The sequence below is a fragment of the Triturus cristatus genome, chromosome 3_2 (assembly GCF_964204655.1).
Source record: "Triturus cristatus chromosome 3_2, aTriCri1.1, whole genome shotgun sequence".
In the NCBI taxonomy this organism is placed as follows: Eukaryota; Metazoa; Chordata; class Amphibia; order Caudata; family Salamandridae; genus Triturus; species Triturus cristatus.
Window position 1 is genome coordinate 894,411,194 of NC_140584.1, and position 23,741 is coordinate 894,434,934.

Genomic DNA, 23,741 nt, shown 5'->3' on the forward strand with positions numbered 1-23,741 from the left:
GAACTAAGGCCTTAAACTGAACCCTTTCCCTCATCGGGAGCCAATGAAGGGTTTCCAGGAGAGGTGACATTCGTGTTCTGGTGCTTACCCTAAGAATAGCTCTGGCCGCAGCGTTTTGCACAACCTGCAGCCGATTGAGCAAATACTCAGGCATCCCCAGATACAGGATGTTCACATAGTCCAGCCTAGATGTAATCAAGGCTTGCACCACGATCTTACGGGATTCCATCGGTAGGAGAGGAAGGAAGTTCTTTACCATTCTTATCAAGCCGAAACAGGTGCCGGCGACCGCTTGGATTTGGGCCTTCATCGTAAGGCTCGAGTCCAGCTTGACTCCTAGATTTTTGACCATGCTGACTGGGGCCAAAGGAGGGGACATATCACTGGGCCACCATTCATTCCAGTCCTCGTTAGGGGAGCAATCGGGAAAAAAAAACCCACGCGAAGACCTCGGTGAGACATTCTTTTATCTCCTGACCGCGAAAGCACGCTCTTTTATCACAAGTGAACAGGAGTTGCGTATCGTTGGCATAGGAGATAATCTTTGCTCCATGCCGCTCAGCCAAAAGAGCGAAAGGGGACATATATATATATTAAAAAGGGTCGGGCTCAAGATGGAGCCCTGCGGGACCCCCTACTTGCATTGAGGTGATAGTCGCTGAGAATGGCCAGATTTCCTAATGCCTCTCCGAAAGGAAGGAAGCAAACCATTTGGACATCGTATCCCAACCCCACACTCTGCCAGCCTACGCAGAAGCCGGTCGTGGGGCACGGTGTCAAAGGCCGCGGACAAATCCATCAGTATTAAGACAGCGCTGCCCCCTTTGTCCAGCTGAGCTTGAATAGTTTCAGAAACCTCCAGTAAGGCTGTTTCTGTACTAAGAGAGGCTCTGAAGCCCGACTGGCTCTCATGCAGCACATGGTTACCTTCTATGAAGTCTGTTAGTACGGAGTTAACGTACTTCTCCAAGACCTTCAAATAGAAAGGCAGCAGAGAGATAGGCCTGTAGTTGGATGCGATCACAGGATCGGCTGAAGGCTTTTTCAACAGCGGGATAATTTTGGCCCTTTTCCAACAACTGGGTACTATTCCATGTCCAAGGGAAGAGTTAAGAACTGAGTTGATTGCCGGGTTTAGGGGTTCCGCAATCTTCTTCAGAATCCTAGCTGGGCAGGGGTCGGACAAAGAACCCGACTCCAGGGAGGACATAATATCGAGATATTTTTCTAGGGAGATGGGAGGAAAAAGGGAGAGTGCACCGCACGCCCTCGGTGGCCGGACACCGAGAGGCGAATCCACTTCCGGAGGACCCGTCGAGGCTGGTAACATTGGATCCTGTTCCTCAGGTATACAGCACCCGTATCGTGGAAAGCCCGGTAGGCAAGAACTAAGGCCTTAAACTGAACCCTTTCCCTCATCGGGAGCCAATGAAGGGTTTCCAGGAGAGGTGACATTCGTGTTCTGGTGCTTACCCTAAGAATAGCTTTGGCCGCAGCGTTTTGCACAACCTGCAGCCGATTGAGCAAATACTCAGGCATCCCCAGATACAGGATGTTCACATAGTCCAGCCTAGATGTAATCAAGGCTTGCACCACGATCTTACGGGATTCCATCGGTAGGAGAGGAAGGAAGTTCTTTACCATTCTTATCAAGCCGAAACAGGTGCCGGCGACCGCTTGGATTTGGGCCTTCATCGTAAGGCTCGAGTCCAGCTTGACTCCTAGATTTTTGACCATGCTGACTGGGGCCAAAGGAGGGGACATATCACTGGGCCACCATTCATTCCAGTCCTCGTTAGGGGAGCAATCGGGAAAAAAAATTCGTATTTTTCCGAATTGCATTTAAGTTGGTTCCGTCGTACCCATGCGAAGACCTCGGTGAGACATTCTTTTATCTCCTGACCGCGAAAGCACGCTCTTTTATCACAAGTGAACAGGAGTTGCGTATCGTTGGCATAGGAGATAATCTTTGCTCCATGCCGCTCAGCCAAAAGAGCGAAAGGGGACATATATATATATTAAAAAGGGTAGGGCTCAAGATGGAGCCCTGCGGGACCCCTACTTGCATTGAGGTGATAGTCGCTGAGAATGGCCAGATTTCCTAATGCCTCTCTGAAAGGAAGGAAGCAAACCATTTGGACACCGTACCCCCAACCCCACACTCTGCCAGCCTACGCAGAAGCCGGTCGTGGGGCACGGTGTCAAAGGCCGCGGACAAATCCATCAGTATTAAGACAGCGCTGCCCCCTTTGTCCAGCTGAGCTTGAATAGTTTCAGAAACCTCCAGTAAGGCTGTTTCTGTACTAAGAGAGGCTCTGAAGCCCGACTGGCTCTCATGCAGCACATGGTTACCTTCTATGAAGTCTGTTAGTACGGAGTTAACGTACTTCTCCAAGACCTTCAAATAGAAAGGCAGCAGAGAGATAGGCCTGTAGTTGGATGCGATCACAGGATCGGCTGAAGGCTTTTTCAACAGCGGGATAATTTTGGCCCTTTTCCAACAACTGGGTACTATTCCATGTCCAAGGGAAGAGTTAAGAACTGAGTTGATTGCCGGGTTTAGGGGTTCCGCAATCTTCTTCAGAATCCTAGCTGGGCAGGGGTCGGACAAAGAACCCGACTCCAGGGAGGACATAATATCGAGATATTTTTCTAGGGAGATGGGAGGAAAAAGGGAGAGTGCACCGCACGCCCTCGGTGGCCGGACACCGAGAGGCGAATCCACTTCCAGAGGACCCGTTGGGGCAAAAGATTGTTGAGGCGATGTAAAATCTTTAACAATTTTGAACATTTCTTTACTTTTATTCTCCGCCCCTTTTATTTTTAAGGTAAAGAATTTTTTCTTTTCTGCCCGGACATCGTTATAATAGGCTTTCAAAGCTAGTTTGGAAATAACTCGGTCCGTGGGATTATACTTGGTACTAGGGGTGGGCGGAATTTGCGAAAGTGACTTTCGCAAATTATCGCGAAAATGTTAAAAATCTCCGCAAACACGCGGAAATATCGCGAAGATGCGGAAGTTTTTTTCCCGCCCGTTTGCGGTATTTTCTGCGTGGTCGCGGCTCGCCAACTTACCCATGCGGATGCTCGCGGGCGCGGCCATCTTGTTTTCACTCTTCTCGCTGTGCATGATCGCGAGAAGAAAGACGTGATCGCGCGACCAATGACATTACTGCGGGCGCGAACTGTCGCGAGACAGCTCAAAGGGCTACCAACAATCCAACATCTCGTGGAGAACGCGACCGGATCGGGAAAACTTGTCAGCGAACGCGGGGATTCAGGTAAGGCGATCGCGCGCGCGCGAGAATGTATTATTTTACAGCGCGAGCAAGAAACAAATTATCGCTAAGCTGCGGAATGCGGAAATTTTGACATTTTCGCGCTCTCCGCGGAACACGAAAATGTCAAATTATCGCGATTTCCGCGAGCGGAGCGGAAATTTAGCCCAGGCCTACTTGGTACGCCAGACTCTTTCTAGGCGCTTGCAGGCACTTCTGCTTTCCCCGAGTGTCACTGTGAACCATGGTACGGAGGCACGATTGCTTGTGCCATTCCGCATTTTATGAGGAGCCAATACCCTCACCTAATCTTCCAGCCATTGCTCCAGTCCAGGAGCGTCGATTTCTGGATCTCCGCTAACTGGAATCTGGTGCATCCCCAGGGCACTCTCTAGGCTGTCAAGTGTAACCTGATTAAAAGGTCTAAAAATAACAGGGTGGAGCTGCTCCCTGTGTTGAGCTTGTGCTGCAAACTTCGGAACTTTAAAGCTCAGGAGGTAGTGATCCGACCATATCAATGGTAGGGGAGCCTCTATTTCCGTAATCACGTTGGAGAATACTTGGTCCAGTGTATGACCCTTTACATGGGTAGGATGGTGATTATACGGGGCCAGGCCTAAGATCTCTAGAGATTCCAGCAGCCAAATAGCTTCAGGGTCAGAGGGCACATCTATACGGACATTAAAGTCTCCTAGCAGGAGACAATGCCTGTATTTCATTGAAATGGAGGATGTGACTTGGGTGAGCGACTCAGTAAACGCGCCCACCGGACCTGGTGGTCTATACACCAGGATGCCTGCAATGGATTGGTGCTCCGATATAGTTAACACAAAACTGAGGCTTTCCGCCTCAGCGATATCCTGAACCAGGAGGGTGGCGCAGGACAGAGATGCTTTAAAAATAATACCCACTCCGCCCCCTTTTCCTACAGGTCGATCCTTCCTCAAAAACGGATAGCCCAATGGAATAGCCCCTGCTATTGTTGGATTAGAGCCGTCATTCAGCCATGTTTCAGTTACGAACATGACATCAGGGCTGAACTCCACTAAGAGATCATACAATTGAGCTTCATGTTTTGTTATAGAGCGTGTGTTCAGGAGAAGAAACTTAAGTGGGACTTTCTCACAGGTGCCCAGACCTTGAACTGGGCCCTTTCTTGCCGTAATCGTGCTACCACCCCTCTGATTTACACCCGAAAGGTCCGCTGCCCACTTGCACCTCTGGCAAACCGCCGGCGTCTCGGTCCCCCTATTCGCACCATTCTGACAGCATCCCTTTACCTGGCCTCTAATGTCAAGGAGTTCCACATTGCTATAGACCACAGGCTTCCCCGGTTGAGCCCGGACCCCGGCAGCATTTCCGGCTCCGGACTCCTCCGGGACGCTGACAGGCGCAGACGGACTTGCCTTAGGCGCGCCCGCTGCGCCCCTGTGCTGCGCGCTCGCGCAGCGTCTCGTTTTATCAGCGCCAGGTCTTAGCAACTAGACCGCGCTAGGAGTAAAAATGGGGGACTCGGGCACGTCAGGAAAGTACTGGCGTTCCGCTGCCCCCAACCTCAAGGAGTATACAACAATTTAATAAAATTAACAACCGTTCCCCGCAAATCCCACTGCAGAGCGCCACAATTCAATTTCCCCAGGACAGTTGTATTTTAAAAAATGCACCAAGAGCTTCAAATCAGTAAATTAACAAAAAATATAGCTTTGAATAGAAATTACGTGACCTCCTGACAAGTGTGGGGCGCCTCAAAATATTCACACTGAAATGTTCCTAATACAAGACAAAAACATTTCAATAAAACTAATTAAAAACAGTTGCAGGCGGCAGCACTATACCCCGCCTGCTTAGGTGTTTGCGTCCTGGAGAATTCGTATTTTACTGATACATATGTCAAAAACTCAGCCAGAAATCACACATTCGAGGAGGTGCAATAGAGCGTCGCTGGTGCAGTACTGCGCGTGTTCTCTACCTACATTCGGGGTCATACCAGAATTCCTTTCGGTATTTCGCAATATTTTCGCTGCTTGTTTAAACTTGTAGGTGTTAGATTTCTTATCTCATCTCCAGATTAGTCAGCGGTTAATTTGAGCCGGTGGGGTCCACCAGCGTAAATTATTTGGGACTAGCACTTATTTTTCCTCAACAAACTTTGACCCAGAGCAAGGAAAGAAAGAGGAAAAAGAAAGACATAAAAAGGGTGAAAAAGGGACAAGTCAGGGATGAAAGAGTGATATAAGAGAGCCATGCTGAATTAAACAGGCATACGTTGAAATAATAAAATTATGCAGGCTTGGAATTGCGACCCTGACCTTCCATAGCGCCGGTCGCGGGGTTCTAAATAAAAGTTTGCGCCCGTCACTTTTTTTTTGTTATAAATTAAGCACTGGATTAACCACCACCCTCCTCCTAGGAGCTACAGCCGGAATGAAAGGCTTCACGAGGTGACTTATGTCAAATAGGCAGAGATGGTATTTTAACATCCTTATCTTGAAAATATTTTTCCACAATGGTGTACGCAGAAATTAATTTGGTTTGTTACTGAATATGCTTCATTAATCCACATTACAAGCAGGTTGGACGAAATTTAAATTACACTGGTGAAATTTATGTAAAATATGATAATTTTGCATTATGCTTGTTATAAGAAATGACTGAAACTACTCCATTATGCCACTTTCTTCAATTACACACCATTTGTGGTAAAAGTTTACAGTGAATATCTGATTTGCGGGCAAAAAATTACCCAAATCGCATAGGAACAATTTAATGCAAGTGGCTGTTCTCTGTGCTTTCGTTTTTTTGCACTATTTTTTTGCAGGAAATTTATCCTTGCATCAAAAAGACACAATTTCATTTTATGTAATTCTGCAAACATTTCAGGTGATTACAGAAATGGAATTATGCAAATTTCCCACATCCCTAATCAGCCTGGCTGAGCCAGAAAGCTGGCATTTGAGCACTTTGGGATTATTTAAGCATATCTAATTGGGACCACCCCAGAGGTCCTTTGTATGTTCTACTTAGAACATTGCATGTGAAATGCAGTGCAGTTCCTGATACTGTCCAGAGCTCCACTTGTTACCCTTCAGTTGTTAAAACATGATTTCTAGACTTTGAATGTTGACATGTGGCATTTGTATAACACAAACGTAGCCAAAGGCAGCGGCGCAAAAGACAGGGCCAAATGCAAAGAAACAGTCAGCCAGTGATAGGCAAAGTAACTGGATTGTGGATGGCTATTGAATTGTGATACACTGCCCTTCAAAGAGGGGAGTCCTCGACTCTTTTCTAAATTGGAGCAGCGTTGGAGTGGTCCTAATGGATACAGTGATGTAGTTCCAGATCGTGGGTACACATATCAAAAACTCTGCTGCCTTGTATTTTTCTTTTTTTAAACTGCTTAGCCTGCAGTCTGATGGAATCCTGGCTGCAGGTGTGCGAGAGTCACCAGAGATGAGGAGCTTGTCTGCAAGAAAAGTAGTTCTGGTTGTGATGGCTTTGTAAATGATGTAGCTAGTTTTGAAGATGTCCATCAGGATGGGGGTGATGTGATCATTTTTCTTCCGCTCCTGATGAGAAATGCTGCAGCATGTCGGATGCCATTAAGAGGTACCAGGGAGGAGTCTGGGAAGCCATGTAGCAGGGCGTTAAAACCACCCAGATACAAGAGCACACCTGAACAGCAGTTCTGGAGCTGCTTTCTGGGTGAACAGTTTTACTTTCTTTAGAAGAGAGAGTTGCTACCAGGTCATTTTTTAGGTCGAGCCTGGGCAGCGCATGCGCTGCTGCGAGGCATGCAGTAGTGGAGTATGGCTTTGAAGCTGTGCCCACTCTCCGCCCATATTTTTAATTGGCTTGTGTCATTGTCCTTCACAAACGCAGGCTTCTGAGTCGTTATTAGGCTTGTTAGTCCCTCCTTGGTACCAGCTTGTCTGCATTTGTTACATCCCATAACGACTGGACCTTTTACTAGTGTTGCTACGCTTTTATTTTAATAGTAATGTTTTTATTTAAATTACAGCGCGGTCCGCTTTCAATATAGTGGCCGCGCTTATTTATTTATTTGTTTACTAGCGCCCATGCGGTGCTTACACATTCATAGAGGCCGCACCCCATTCTTCACACAAACAGTGTCTAAAGAAAGGTGATTGGTTGACATTAAAGTGAAAGGGTGGCATGAGCGCTTTTACCCCAAAAAAACCATCTGTTTGTCAACTTGACAAACAGATGCTTTTTTTGTCAAAGCCCCCATGCCGCGGTTTCACTTTAATGTCGGACAAGCCCCTTTCTTTAGACGCGGCTTGTCTAAAGAAACGGGTACGACCTTCATGAATGTGAAAGGTCCGCATGGGCACTAGTAATTTGCAACACAATAGGTCTTGCATTTGCGAGAGTTTAAGCTATTGCATTGCCAATAGCTCAAAGTCTCGTAAATGGGAGACCTATTGCATTACATTTTTTGGCAATGTGTTTGTTGATGGTGAGTGTTGTGTCCTGGATGAATCCACGTGGCTAGGCATTCAGTGAAAGTTGGGGTTGAAAACCATCAAGAATCACGTGACAGAGCAACATTTTAATGTTTCATGTTGTTGGGCTTGGCCCTTTTTGCAGGGTCATCCCAGAACTTTTTGCCTTCCTCCTGTATTTTTTCTGACCCGTTGTTGGTGGTTTTAGGACTCTGGGCACTTTATCACTGCTGATCAGTGATAAAGTGCATGTGCTCTCTATGGTAAACTTGGCAAGATTGGTCTACACTCGTTTGGCATATTTAATTTATGTGTCAGCCCCTTGTACACTGGTATCTCGTATACCCAGGGACAGTAAATTAAATGCTACTGGTGGGCTTGCAGCGCTGCTTGCGCCACCTACCAAATTAGCCTTTCAAACCTGTCTCAGGCCTCTGCCACTGTAGGGCCTGTGTGCGCTGTTTACTGCCGCTGTGATGTGGCACATAAATTGGTTGCAACGTCTGTGACTCCCCTTTTACTACATATCAGTCATCCCTAAGATAGGCCCTGGCTAGCCCTATGGGCAGGGTGCGGTGTAGGTAAAAGGTAGGACATGTGACTTATCTGTGTGGCATGTCCTGGTAGTGACAAACAGCCTATTTGGTTTCTCACTGTTGTGAGGCTCCCCTCTCTTAGGGATGCATTGGGGATTCCCTGATATGTGCTTCAGTGGTAATTCCAAACATGAGAGGGGTAGCGTAATCACATTTGCTATGTTTGGAATAGTGGTGATAAATGCCGCTTATTGCTGTTAGCGGATTTATTATTACAATTTTAGAATGACACTTTTAGAAGTAGGCATTTCTGTGTGCTATATGTTTTTGGTCCTCTGCTAGGATGTGTATTGACTGTCTGGCTTAGGAGTGACAGGGGCGGGGGAGGTGCAGTGGCTCCAGAGAGTCGGGCTGAGTCAGCGCTAGGCTGAATAGGCCTGGTCTGCATTTGGAGTGGTGGGAGGAGTAGCACCTGCACCTGAATAGAGCTGTACCTGCTTTCCACAATGATGGCTCCGCCTCCCTGTGGTGTGTCTGGAGCCAAGCCTTATACTTTCAATGGAGGTTGTTGTGCTCTTGCAAAGTGCCCCCCAGAACTGGTTTGGACTGGGCTCTGAGCCTGTGCCAGGGGTAGAACAAAGACTGTACTATAAGTACTGGGGCTGTGACCCCAAGTTTTTGAAGAACTTTGTGAACTTTTGGAACTGGAACAGGAGAACACACTGCATGGACTGCAGTGTGCCACGAGGAACTGCCATCTGGGACTCCCTGCCTGTGGGAGTGAGCTTGCTGCCCGTTGGGACACTGAGGGCCGGGCCGGACTGGTAATACCAGTCACCGGGCAATCCCCCCGGGAGGCCGGCAGGGGTGGGGCCGGTTTCTTTACAGGGGGCCGGTTTTGTTACTGGGGCCGCAGATTTTTGAAAAAGCAGCCCCCAGCAACAAATTCAGGAGACCGTCCTGCTTCCAGGCCTGTGGCAGCATGGGCTCTCAGCAGGAATCCGACCCTGGAGTGTCCAAATGTAAAAAACAAACGCAGTATAAATAATATGTACTTGTGGGCGAGGAGAGGTGCACGGGGTGACATGTGAGGGTCAGAGGGAGGAGCCATGCACAAGGGGCAGACGCAGTTTGGGATCCGGAATGAGGCCTCCTGGAAGAGAGGCGCCGAACACCGAGGCTGCGGGGATAAGAAGGGAGCGCAAGAGAAGAAGTGAATGATCCGCAGCAGGCCTCGAAGCGCTGGGGTACACAGAGCAACACAGGACCAGTGTGCGCCCAAGATCACAGGGAGGGCTTCAAGCGTGCGCTGGGCAGGTCTTCCTACTGCTGGTGAGATGGCTGTTGGTGGAGGGCTCAGGCCCTTTTATAGCTTGCAGTCTGCGGGGTATCTCTGCTGTCGCCAGCCCGAGGCCACTCGGCAGGGCCTGTGTGAAACGGCCTCGAGTGAGGGAGCCCGTGTCCAGAAGAAACAGAAAGATCCGCATGTGACCTTGGTCAAACACGGAAGGCTACTCGTGGAGAGCAATAGCACCTCACACTAGGGGCGAGGGAAGTCTCAAGACTGAGGCCCGAGGGCCGTAGATGTGCTACAGAGGCCTGTAGGGTGGCAGCACCTTGCACTTGCATTCTTACAGGTAGAAGGAGGAAGCAGGGAGCGCTCCAGGGTACGCGGGAGGCGCCGTGGGAGAAGCTAGAGCTGCCAGGTGATGGGTGGAGTGCCGGCATCAGCGGCATGTGGGATGAGAAGGGTACGAGGACAGAGAGTTCAATAATCCATGCAAGAGGAAAGGAGCACAGGTAAAGACCGGGAGAGACGGGAGCCCCAAAATAAAGGACCATGAGCCCAGAGATCTGGGGGTTCGAGCCAGGAGACTGACAGAGGAGCACGGGCACCAGGAAGCAGGATTCGGGAGCCGCTGCGGAGTCTACTGAGGAGCAAGCCCTGGGCGGAGAAACAGTGAGTATAGGGTGCAGTGACCCAGGCACACTGACTAGGAAATGGCACTGAGGGAGAGGTACTGAGGGCTGTCACTGAGGGACACACTTCACTTCAGACACACCACGATACCGGTCTTACTCTGGCTGAGAACTGATCGGATGATGTAACATTTGACTGCACTGCGGCTGGTCTAAACGCACTCATTGACTCGTCTTCTACTAATGCCACTGATTTTCCACACAATTCATTGCCCAGCATGCATCATATACATTAAAAAAATGTGCCTTTAATTCACGGTCTGAATAGCAGAGTGCACACAATCTCAATCTACTACAGGACTTCACAACAGATGAGACCTTCGCCCTGCTCCTACCCTCCTCCCCCACACACATCCAGGTTAGGCTGAGTTATGGATGCATTTGGGTGGCATATCATTTGTGAGTTGAGAACTGACAAAAACTCAGTCGCTAGTGCTTAATGCTGCAGTAGAGACTTTTCAAAAAGTACAGTTGAAAAAGAAAACGGACTCCATTACACTCTCCGTTCATATACTTTTTTACAATTAGCATAAGCAGTGCATTTTAAATAATGTTGAAACTGGACACATACATTTTCATTTATTTTTCTATGTTGTTTTTCTTAATTTTATGCTCAACAAATTGCTCATTGCTACACAACAAATATCAACAATGGAACAATTCACCCATGCTGATTGCCTCATCAGTGATAATATCTATTCAAATATTTATTTTACTAATTGGATCGCTATCACAACTCCCTTCACTGCCTTGCTCTAATAATTTTTCAAAACTCTTGAAGTGTTTATGCCATTAAAATTACAACCGAGAAAAAATAATAGTCTAAGTCTGAGTACTTGACGATTTCTCTCGCTATAACAATATGCACTCATTGCCTCTGTTATATTCCGGCAGTCACATTCTAGGACGAGGCGGGTGGTGATTGGTCCCAGGTCTCACCCACAGTGTGAGGTCTGAAGTGGTGGGTGGCAGGGCAGCCTTGTTTTTGCAGCAACAGACTGATCCCTGTAGGCTCTAAAGCAAGGCAGCCTGGACTCACTCTCTGTGCAATATTCAGCACAGAAGAGCACGGCCCGGTCACCCCAAGCACGGTCCAATGAGGACAAGCTGGCGCTCATCCCAGCAGGTAGGCACTGAGGTGCACTTGTCACAGGTCAGTTGTGCTGTGAATGGGATATGGTGGCGAGAGATGGCTGCCACCTTTCCCAGGGAATAATACCGGCACTTTCTAATGTTGGAAGATTCTCCAAAAGCCTAGACATGATAAACAGGACTCTATACAAACAGTCAGTATTCCTTTTTAACAATGACTTTCTGCCTTTTATTACTTTATCAGTCACAGACCATCAAAGCAGCTCCTCCACACATTTTAAAGTGCTTTTACTCGTATGTTTGCTGTTTTAAATGTGCACTGATAAGAGGGAAAAAATGCCAGCTTGCGGTGATTTTTGTGCTGAGACATTAAAATAGTAATCAGCCAGATTAAAAAACAGCCAGGTACCAACTCTATAGTCTGGTTCTGGTTGCTGTATCTGGGGCCAGATGTGCTTAGACTGACTGGGTTGCATAGATATGGTGTTTGCATGAACCGGGCAGGGCTGACTAACTCATACTGGGAAAAGGCTACTAGATGGGACTGGGCAGGGCCAGGATGGTTGTGTTGAGGGTTAAACTGTTTGGATGAACTGGGCAGGGTCACACTAGTTCTAGTGAGTAGGAATGAGCTAGAATTAAATTCAGCTGGCTGGGATGGCTCTGATGGAGGTAAGGGGGTTAGAGTGCATTGAGCAGGGGTAATTCTGATGGAAGTGTTCAGGGTTCCAACACCCTGTTTCTGATCCGGTCAATGGAGTTAGGATGCACTGATTGACTGTTAATGGTGTTAAAATGGACAATATTGTCTGGTAAGTGCTCCTCATTGCCCAAAACGTGAATAATTTGTGATATTTAACTCTCAATATGGACTTCATTGCTTATTTCTACTGGGGAGAAACTGCCACTCATTTTGTCACACATTAGGCAGTAGAATGTCACTCACAAGTACACTAAAACCATGGAAATCTCACACATAAGCAATCTGAAAATGTGGCTGTTATGCTATAAATTCAGCATTTAGGCTAGTGTGTGGTCATGAATGATCAGATCAATGAGATCATCTTGTGGGCACTGTAGTGCCTTCATGCCCTCTGCTACTGCAAACTGCAGTCACGCAGTCTGTCTCTGGTTAGTGCTCTTCCATTTCTGGTGCTATGCAGCAGTTTTAAGATCTTCTTAGAGTTTCTTGTTGCTCAAATGGGTCTAATATCTGATATTTGTATGTTTCCCTCATGTTTATTGCTTGATTTTTACTCGCGAGAAAGTGTCACTCATAGTCATTGACTATCACTCATAATTACACTGAAATTATGAAAATGTCACACATAGCAATCTGAAACCTTGGCAGCTATGGACAGTGCAGTGTGCACTTCTGCCTCTGCTCTGAGGACAAAAAGCACAACTATAATTGGTGAGGTGACCTCTCAATCACGAATGGCATTGGTGCTTTTTACCTGCACAGACAGACAGACAGACAGAGGTGCTGCGGTGCAGTAGTTGGGTTGAATGTAGTAGTGCGTGTGTGCCTCACACATGCACTACTAAGTTCAACCCAAGTTACCATACCAGTTCATCCAGCTACTGCACTGTGCGTGTGCAGGGACAGGGTGCCATGCAGCCGGTGCGTGCAGGCTGCGGCCCACGCACACTTACTTTCGGCGCCACACCCACTGTCTACCACCACCCCCCCTCGTGACCAGGCAGGCATTAAGGCACCTGACCTCCCTTAATTGTAGTCATAATGACTGGATAACCTGGTGCTCTTTAAGGTCATCATGTACGATTTACTGTGCTTTAAAAGTTAATACACTTAAATTTGTAATAAAAAATGTGCTGTAAAATGCACCATTTTGGTTTGTCTTTTTCCAAACTTTTCTTGGGGGGAGAACTGCCCGAAACCCTCCTAGTAGTGGTCGGGCTCGCTCGCTCGCTACGCGCCAGATGGGAGCTGCTCTGGAAAAATTGTCCAGGGCTGCTTTCAGTTCCCAGTCCGGCCCTGTTTGGCATCTGGGAAAGCCTTTTTGTTAGAGAGCATTGTGTAAAATAAAACCCCAAGCCTTATTCTAAAAGAGAGAGTCCTTGCATTTCGTAAATTAAAACCCTTTTCTAAAGGTGTTGTGTTATGTCTCCTGCTTCGCCGAGTGTTGAGCCACCGTGTGGATGATTCTGTATTATCTGAGAGGCGAAAGCAAGACAGTAATCTTTTTTCATTTTAAAAAATAAACATTCCTAATATTTAGAGGTTCAGGCCTTTTCACAGTCAATTTTACTTTTAAAATATTTGTATTCATTTTGCACATGGTAAAAACAGTGGAGTACAGCGTAATAGAAGCACGGATATCACCCAATAATTTGGTTTGAAATATTTTGAGTATATTTTAATCAGTATTTGAATGGCACATCATATACATGCATAATGGGTGGATAGTGTTAAACAGATTCACTAAGATTCTAAAATAAATCACTGCAGAGAATTAATTTATCAGAATGACCAAAGAGGAAACTATTATAGTGCGAGAAGGAAGGAAGTTGAATGATGAAGCTATGTCCTGCTGCATCATTCAATTGCTTTTCCAAATTTTCATCCATTCTGGTGCCTTTGTCCGCTCTAAGCATCACAAAGCCATGCACCCACTTCTGCTGCCTCAGTATGTAGCCACTTGATGACTATGCAGCACTTTGCCATAATGAAAAAGCCAGTGCCAGTATCTTTCTCTCAATTTTGTTTCTTGTATGAGCCAGGAGTCACACCAAGCAGTCCAACGTTCTGCAAAAATTGTCTCCATCATAAATCTCAACCTAACAACTTGTTTCCATAATACTTTGATTTTCAGACATTTCCAAAGTAAGAGGATAAAAGTGGTCTCATGTGGATAAATGTGAATATAAATGGCCACTCAAAAATGGACTGTATATTTTTGTGTCTTACCTGATCAGGGAGCTGGAAGACAGGCGTATCCTTGGAAGCATACGTGATGTTAAAAGTAACCACAAACCCTTCACTCAGTGCCCCGCTGTCGAAACAGAAAGAACAGTGTCTTGTTAGAACTGAGGAACTTGGATGTAAATCAAAGGGTTACAGTCCTTGAATGCCTCTGATACCATTCTTTATGTTGAATGAGGATAAAGAGGGATGCCTAGGACACTATTCATACTTGCACAAAAAAATGTATAGACAGAATATTGGTGCCTCACTTTTCACATCATAATTATACTAGACTAAATGAAAAGGTGTATATATACTTCACGGTTATGCTGAGGTTCTGGGATGAGCCATTTTCCATAGAGACAACTTCTGGCACAGACAGGATGGTAACGGCATCTAATATAGGAACAAACAAAGGACAAGGAAGTAGACATCTGACAAAGACTAAGAGAAGTTTGGTGTTTTCATGTTGTTTATGAGTAATCCATGGTGTAGTCTCTCAGGTTTTGCCACGATTTCTGACTAGTTACCTGGTGGCCTGAAACAAATAGGTATCCTAAGAATCCCTACACCCCTGAAGACTTACTCTAAGTGCCTGAACAGGTATTTCCCTGTGCCCTGATGCAGAGAGAGTCCATCTGTCCTTCCACCAGCCCCCCTCCCCAACACTACATAAACAGTTTCACCAACTCCCAGTCTGCCGCAAAGCAAACCTCAACAGCAAATGAGTCTTGATAAGCCAGCTTGAAACATTATATTTGCATTCTCTATATTCTACGTACCCTTCAAGGCAGTGCAGAGATGGGGTCCACCAGTCCTGCCCCTCCATGATATTGACATTCTCTAACTGATGCTTGATGTATCAGTACATGCAAGAGATTTACAGAATCTAAAAACACATCTGTACATGACGATCTTCTACAGTAGAATGATGTCTCACACCCACCACTGTAGCACCGCAACTGAATTCCACACACGACCATCAATCCGAAGCCACTAATCCGAGTGTCCTGATAGCTGCCAGAACAGGACAATTCCTTGCAGGCAGTTTGTGTTGAAAAGAATTAGGAGTTTGGGATTTGTAAATCCTTTATTCCTTGGCTGTTTCATCCAGTTCTCATCTCTCTTTCCTTTAGTGAGACAAACACTGTCAGACAGCTTACAGACTACTAAAACCTACCCATAGCCTTCTCTTACATAGTAACCATTGTCGTATCTCCAGCAATGGCGAGGAAATATGTCCCTCCTACTAAGAGCTGCGGAAAAAGCAGCACCGCTTCCACACTGGTATCAGTGAACCCATGATGTGATGGAATGAATGGCATCTTAAGCCAACTTCTCAACCTACCGAACGTTCAGAAAGACCGGTATCTGCACAAAATAAATTTTTGTTTCCAAAGCATAATCTTGACTTAAAATTCTTGGTTTCAACCTCAAAGCTGTGCATTAAAAGTATATCTAATGTACCACGATACCTTGAGAGGGAGTAGCACAGCTGAGGACCTTAATCTTGGGTATGGAATCTTGGCAGCATCTGACTTATTAGTGTCCAAAGCTGAACATTTATTGTCTTGCTGTGGACATTCTACAATCTCGACTATTTTGCAACACTCTCCTTCTGTTAGAAACTTCATGATCATGTCAATGTGCTCTGCAAAAAAATAATTTGTCAAACCTGATAATATGGGTTTTTGCAAGTGCCCCTATCCCCTTCCTAAAAATCATCCCTTTCTCTTTCACAACTACGCACAGGCAGACTTCTCATCCATGACTTGCCTTCTTCAACAAAACCATTACCATTTTCATCTTACCACTACCCTCCCCAGCAGGCCAGCGGATTGCGACAGGGTAAACCTCTTCACAATTTACATAAGAACGTAGAATTACATGACCCCTCCCCACCCACCACCACCTTAGTTGTCCTTTCTTAGCTCAATGTTTCCTTTTCCATCATATTCTAAAATATTTTTGTCTAGGATATTGCAGTATTGTTACTCCACCGCTGTCTTCCATATTCCAGAATGTGGTGCCCGTGTGCATTGTGTACAGTCTGTTAATTACCCTCTCTCTTTCACTGAGAAAACAGATGCTCACCCAATATTTTGTATGGCCAATATAAGGCATCTGAGTGTCTTGGTACATGGTCAGCTTCTATTCAAGTGAGACTTTACCCTAGGCATTCTGAGATTTGTCGAAAAACTTGAAAAATCTACATCAGTTTAAAAGTTTGTAATGCGATTTGTAATGCTGTTGTTCCAAAAGGTGCATCATTTGTACACTTCGGCATCTGATTCTTAAAGCATGTAAATCTCAAAGGAGAGAGGAGGCCTCAGACAGAATGAAACACATCTTTACAGTAGGTCAGCCTCTGAGGGGTAGTCACGTTTAAAAGGACAGTACCTTTACATTTGGACATTAGCCTGATCTTTTCTTGGAATTACTGAAGCTGTAATGAGTGTGTTCCGAAGTGAAAATGTGCTTGCCATCACTTTTGCTCACACTGTTTCATCATTTGTTAATTTATGGGTGTTGAGATGAAGGGTTACCACGAACAAAAGGACAAAGTTAAACATGCAAAATATAACTCACCACATTGTTTCATCTTCGGAATTGAAAAATAGAATGCCAAGGCGAGTGCAGCTCTCCTGAGCCACATTCTGCACTTCAGGAAACGACTACAAGACAAAAGAGGAAGCGACGCTGAATTTAATCTTGATCAGGGGACACTTGACCGAGGCATGCTTACTGTCGGTTGTGGGCGGGAGGGTCATTTCAGTAGGTTTTCCAGACTGATCTCAAAAGCTGCATGCAAATAATGAAGCTCAGCATTTTTGTTGCAAAGAAGGCATTATTTCCACCCTGCCTGACTTGCATTTAACTGTCAGGATTCTTTCTATGCCATATATAGAAAATCAACACAGTCCATTAAATGGGGACATTAATAGTGTGTGTAATCGCTTCCCCTCTTGTATAGCTGTGCTGCTCTACACATCATGTCTTTTTTTAATAACTTTTAATTCATTTGAGCTACGTACACATATAAAATATACGAACTGTGCTGCTAATATAAAACTATAACAATGGATTAAGAATTAGATAACGAGAAAGGAAAAATAAATATAAAAAAGTAACTGACTTAACATGTTGATGATTATGTACATTACTCACACGTGAAGCATCAAACAAATTGATACCCATTACAAGTAAATACATCTACAGAACATCTCGAAGAAACTGCAGCATCGTTAGATAAAAATTAGTCAAAGGAAACCATAGTTTATCAAGTTGATTTGCCAACTGCAGGAAAGTGGTATCTATATAATCCAGGTTTCTTCAAACTGTGGGGCACACTCCTCGACCGCTTCCCCAGGAGTCTGTGGCTGCTCTCCCAAGGGGGTGTAAATGCCTAAGTAAGTAATTGTAAATGGGCTTGGCAACCAGACTGTTTTGTGTGGTGTTTACAGACTTTCTTCATTTACATGCAGATTATTACTGCTTGAAAAGTGTGGCAACTGTGATCCTGGGCGCTATGAAGGCGGTGCCAAAGTGGATAAAAAGACAAAAATATTCTACAAGTATATATGTTGTTTTTCACCTTTAGACATCTGCATATAAAATAACGCACATGTTAAACAAGCATTGGCAAAGCCAATAGATCTCGCCTATACAAGATCTAGGTATTGTGTTTTCTGATGTTGTACACCAGTGTAGCCGCTGTTCAGCATGGCTAAAAGTTAGTGCTGTGGAGTGGGGGAGTAAAGTATCGTAGAGTGGAGTGGAGTGGGGGAGTAGAGTGTCGCAGAGTGAATTTGTTAGAGTACAGTGTCGTAGAGTGGAGCAAGGTGAGTAGAGTGTCGTAGAGGGGAGTAGAGTTCAATGGTTCAGTGACAGAGTGTGTCGAAGAGGGCAGTGGCGTGAAGTGGTGTGGGATGGAATAGGGTGGAATGGGTTCGAGTGGATTGAGGTAGTAGGGTGGATTAGATTGGATAGAGTGTGGTGGATTGGATTGCAGTAGAGTGGGGTGGACTGAAATGGAGTGGGGTGGATAGAGAGGGGTGGATAGAAATGGAGTGAGGTGGATTGGAGTGGGGTGGAATAGATTGGATTGAGGTGGGTGCATTGGACTAAAGTGATAGGACATGGTTAGGGTGGGTTTGATTGTCGTGGGGCGGATGGATTGGAGTGGGGTGGTTTGGAGTGGGGTGAATTGGAGTGGGGTGGATTAGACTAGAGTGGGGTGGACTGGACTTAGAGGGTTAGAATGGATTGGATGGGATTGAGGTGGGGTGTATTGAGTAGGATTGGATTGGGGTAGGATGGGGTGAAATGTTTGGAGTGGGTTGCTGTGAGGTGGAGTGGACTGGATTTGACTGAGGTGGATTGGAATGGAGTGGGTTAGATTGGATTGGAGTTGGTTGGGTTGGAATGGGGAGGAGTGGAGTGGAGTAGATTGGACTGGAGTGGGGTGGATTTGAGTGGGGTCTATTAAGGTGGTTTGGAGTGGACTTAAATGGATTGGAGTAGGGTGGATTAGAGTGGAACCGATATGAGTGGGGTGGATTGGAATGGAGTGGGTTAGACTGGATTGGAGTGGGCTGGATTTGATTGGAGTGGGGTGGAATAACGTGATTTGCACCGGGATGGATTGGATTGAGTGGGGTGGATTAAGGTGGACTGGAATGGGGTGGGGTGGATTAAAGTGAATAGGATTGAAGTGGGATGGACTACAGTGTGTGTGTGGATTGGATGGGGTGGGGTGGGCTGGATGGAGGCGTGTGGAGTGGATTAGAGTTGAGTGGTTTGCAGCAGAGTGGAGTTGGGTGTATTGGAGTGGAGTGAGGATGGGTGGATTGGAATAGAGTGCAGTGAACTGGAGTGGGGTGGATTGGGCTGGGATGAAATGGATTAAGGTGGGTTGGAGTGGGGTGGGGTGAGGTAGATTAAGATGGGGTGGATTGGAGTGGAATGGATTAAAGTGGGGTAGATTGCATTGAGGTGGTGTGGCTTGCATTGAGGTGGGATATATTGAAATGGGTGAATTGGATTGCATGGGGTGAACTGGATTGAGTGGGTTGATTCTAGTGGGGTGGACTGGAGTGAGGTGAGGTGGACTTGATTGAATGGGGTAGATTGGACTGAGCGGGGTGGATTGTATATGGGTGGATTGGGAAGGATTGGACTGTGGTGGAGTGGAGAGGACGGGGTGGGCTGGATTGGACTGGAGTGGGTTGGATTGACTGGAGTGGAGTAGTGTGGATTGGATTGGATTGGATTGGGGTGGGGTGGATTATGGTGTTTTGGGGTGGGGTCAATTATGGTGGTTTGGAGTGGATCAGTTTGGAATGGAGTGGATTAAGGTGGAATGGATTGGATTGGGGTGGATTAAGTTAGATTAGACTGGAGTGGGACGAGTGGGGTGGGTGTATTGGGTTATGGTGGATTGGAATTGGTTAAACTGGAATGGGGTGGGGTGGGTTGGAATGGGGAGGGTTGGATTGGACTGAAATTGGCTGAATTGGACTAGAGAATATGGATTACAGTGGGGTAAATTGGACAGGATTGCTCATCTTTTTGAAAAAGCCCATTAAAAATTACACTTTCTCATTGGTGAAGCATGTGCAGTGGCACTGGGGCCCATATGTTTAAGGGGTCCACGGCACCACTAATATGACTGTTTTATTTTACAAAAGAGGCATGGGGCATCATTTTCCTTTGCAGCCTTAGGGATGAGGGCACCTGTGTTGCAAAAGAGATGGGCAACATTTTGGAGCTCCTTTTTTTTCCCAAACGAACAAAGTGTCCTTTCAAGATTGGAGAGATGGTCAGGCATCATAGGGAAGAGGTGAAAAAGGAACTGGAGACAGCCCGTTGCCCAGGGCTGTAACCATCATTAGTGTAGCATGTGCAATAGCATTGGGGCCCTGGAGTGAGAGGGGCACACAACATTTCACTTACAGAGAGTAGATATTTTTAAATTAATTTCTGTTCATGTTTGATGTATTTGTTCTCTTGTTGGGCTCATATTTAGTGTGGATTATGAGTTAAAGAAAAAGAACCCCAAAAATGGTTTTTATGAGCCCCACACTCTGCGATCTGCCCTGTTGATCCTGCTCCACTAATACTTTCAATAAAGTTTTGGAGTCAGGGCCCAACTTCAAAATATTTTTCTCAGGGGGACTCAGGGCAAACATGTTTGAAGATGTCTGATCTAATCTATGATCACACCTAAGTTCCACCCAGTTTTAAGTGTTGTATTGTCACCAGACTTTTAATTAGCAGTTATTACTTGCAAGGCAATAGCAATCAAATTATCAACCAACTTACCAAACAAACAATTATAAGAAAATGGATTATGAGGTCAACCAAAACAAATGTTAGCAACTAAAAAGGGAACTGAGAAATTGAGAATCCAATTATTCTTTGCCAGACCTTTTCCCAAAATATTTGAAGTTTTAGATACATAAAAAAGTATTTAAAAGACAAGTACCACTAGCTAGAAAACCAGCAAACATCTTGTTTTATTTTCATTTTGCGAAGATAATGTGCAGTGTAAATACCAATGCAAAAGAAAAACAAGGATTGAGTCGTAACTGCAGAAGTAGAGTGAATGTTGGACTTAATTGAATTCCGAATAGAGAGGGACCAAAATCACGTTTTTTTTATATTTTAGTTTTGTTGAAGGCTTCAAGAAAGCAATCACAAAATATATTACTCATACCCCTTGAACATAGTTGTTTAAAAGCATTGCGAGAGATAGGTACTGCCCATTTGATCCCAATGGATCTTTATCTTTTTCGACTAACTAGTTAATGCACTTCTGCAGTGAGTTACTCACACTCACCCTAAGCAATGTTATAGTGGATTGTAAGTGCTAACCACCACAGTCCACCACTAAAGATATAGTCCGCTGCTGCACAGCTAGGTTAAGAGGCTCTGGACGGGTTGCACATGAAGATGTGTGCACTTAGTCCGGTATCTGCACATAGGTAGTCTGTGACAGTAGGGACTCTTTGGGGATTGGTGCTTACCTGCATAGGCTTTATAATATGACTGGGCATTTACTGGACCTTGGCTGTACCCAGATTGGCGAAATCGCGAAATTTCGCCCTTTATTATTATGGGCCCGTATTTGGCGGGTAGAAGAACTAAGCGGATATGCCAGAGGCCTCAAGGAAATCATGTCATCATCAAGCTGGTATAAAATCAAATGGCTAAAAGACATGAAAAGCTTATTAACTAAGTTGGGTCAACTTGAATCATGGCTAAGTAGAACTTCACCCCCAAAGCAAACACTTAAAAAGCTTTATTGGGACTGGATTTGTTCTCAAAGAAACTCTAGCACCTCCCTGGGCAGGCTAACAGAGGATTTTCTGAGGTTCAAAGACTGTCCCAGGCGGGAACTGTACCTGGATGCAATTGGAAAACCCTTTGATAGGGCCTTGTATTTTAGATTTAGAACGGGAACCTTACCACTTAACACCTTTACTAAAAGATGGAAATCCTGTATGGAAATGTCTGAGCTATGCCCATCGTGTCTTGTTAAACCGGAAACATTAGCACATTTTATGTTTGTGTGCGGCGAATATGCTACTCCAAGGAGGGTCTGGCTCAAAAACCTATGCCGTCAGCTGGGGACTAGGAGTCATGATGTGGCAATCAGGATACTTATTTCGGACAGTAGCGTACCCTATGCTTGTGCCCTAGCCAAGTTTCTATCCTGGGCTTGGGCTATCCGAGCCAAAAAGCTAAAACAATCTGTTTAATTCTTTTTTAGAAAAATTTCTTAAACTGAAAATGCTGCCACAATTGTTTAACCTCTAAAACTTAACCAACTAGTTGGCTAGCTTAACTGAACAAACATTTTTTGAAACTATTGCTCTTTCTAAATGTTGGAACAGAGATATAAAATCTTTTTAAATTTATTACTGTTGTTCTTAACTGTAACTTTTTATACACTGAGCTGCTTTTATGATAATGACTTTTATCGAAATAAAGCTTTTTGACTTTGACTTTGGATATATAGCCACAGTGAAAACTAGAAACTTTGTGTGCAAAACCAACACTAAACTACAGGTTTGCCATAGTCAAGGCTAGAGACTCAGTTGACACACCAATATCATACTAAATCACAATCCCGAATGCAGATTTGACATTAATTTCCACATATTTGTACGCAGTCTAGCACAGCAGTTGGGTGTGTGTCAGACCTTTGCACAGGGATCAGAATTATCACACCCTAGTGTTGTCGTCTGGTAGATTGGAGGCATGTCAAGCCTGCAGAAATTGTTCGGTGGAAAAACGGCTTGGGAAAAGTACAAAACAGGCAGAACTATGGATGTTAAGTATTGGTTCTGCATGTTGTGTCTCATTTCTAAGTCAAATTCAGAGATGGAGGTATTTAAAACATTTGGAAAAAACTTCACCTATACAAATGATATTTATGTATTGTGCTGAAAAGCCAACTCGGTTCCTCACAAATCATGATTATGACCTTTGCATTTCAGTACATGTAATCCCGTTTATCATATTGCAAATCATTGTTTATAAGTGTGATACACCAAAGTGTCCAACTAAATCAAAGATGACTACATGTCCCAGAGTAAATTAAAGCTTTAGGACTGTACACTAGTGGACTGACTACAAGGTGGCCATTAAATTGCAAATCCAGCTCAAAAGGGATCCAAATTTACAGTACTGGGCAAAACACCGCCTACACAAAAACACATAGTAAATGCCGATATATGCTGAATTTTATGTGGAAAACAGCAAATTCTGCATGCTATTCCTCCTTTTCCAGAGAAAACTTGGAATAGGAGGCATATACTACACCTGGTAAAGTACCTCACCCCAGTCTGTCGGTATGTAGTGGGTGCAGTGAATACCTCACCCTTTTCAGACACACTTATTATCAGGGTTTAGATGTCGTTGTTGCGACATGGAATCAGAAAGAAAACCTAGCAGCAGGATCTATCTCCCACATTCCACAGACGCGGCAGTGTATTTATTTCCCTCTTCCTTGAGCCACAAACTGGGCTTTAAGTGGGCTGGGTCATACAGGTGCGGAGCACTGGTAGCTTTATAAACAGAATATCTAACAAACCACTGCCAATACTGATACATCCCAATTGAAACAACAACCAAACGACCTAAACACTTTGGTTGGGAAAAAAGAAATTGAATTATATTTTTACTTCATATTGGTTATCTTTTTTGAAAAACAAAAAGCTTTTTGCCAATACAATTGGAATACGTTTACGTACATACACTGAAGACACAACAACGCTTAACACAATAAAACACATAAATGTGATCAAATTACATTACAAATCCCAGTATAATTCATAAATGATATAAACAGCTCATGTTCTATGCAAGTTGTGACATTCAAGATCAAGATAAACATATAAGGGGGGCGTAGCTAGCAGCCGAGCATGATGGCCGCTGCCTAACTGAGCTCCAA

The 23,741-nt window shown here is 45.0% G+C and overlaps 1 protein-coding gene across 1 annotated transcript in view; it reads right to left on the reverse strand.

Moving 5' to 3' along the window:
• Positions 1–23,741, reverse strand: part of CTNS (cystinosin, lysosomal cystine transporter) — a 205,058-nt gene that overhangs the window by 165,382 nt on the left and 15,935 nt on the right. The window contains exons 2-4 of the mRNA XM_085649318.1: positions 16,871–16,956; positions 14,599–14,677; positions 14,285–14,369 (exon numbers count right to left, since the gene is read on the reverse strand). Coding sequence (XP_085505444.1) covers positions 14,285–14,369; positions 14,599–14,677; positions 16,871–16,937 — 231 coding nt within the window. The 5' untranslated portion in view covers positions 16,938–16,956. The remainder of the gene's footprint in view (positions 1–14,284; positions 14,370–14,598; positions 14,678–16,870; positions 16,957–23,741) is intronic.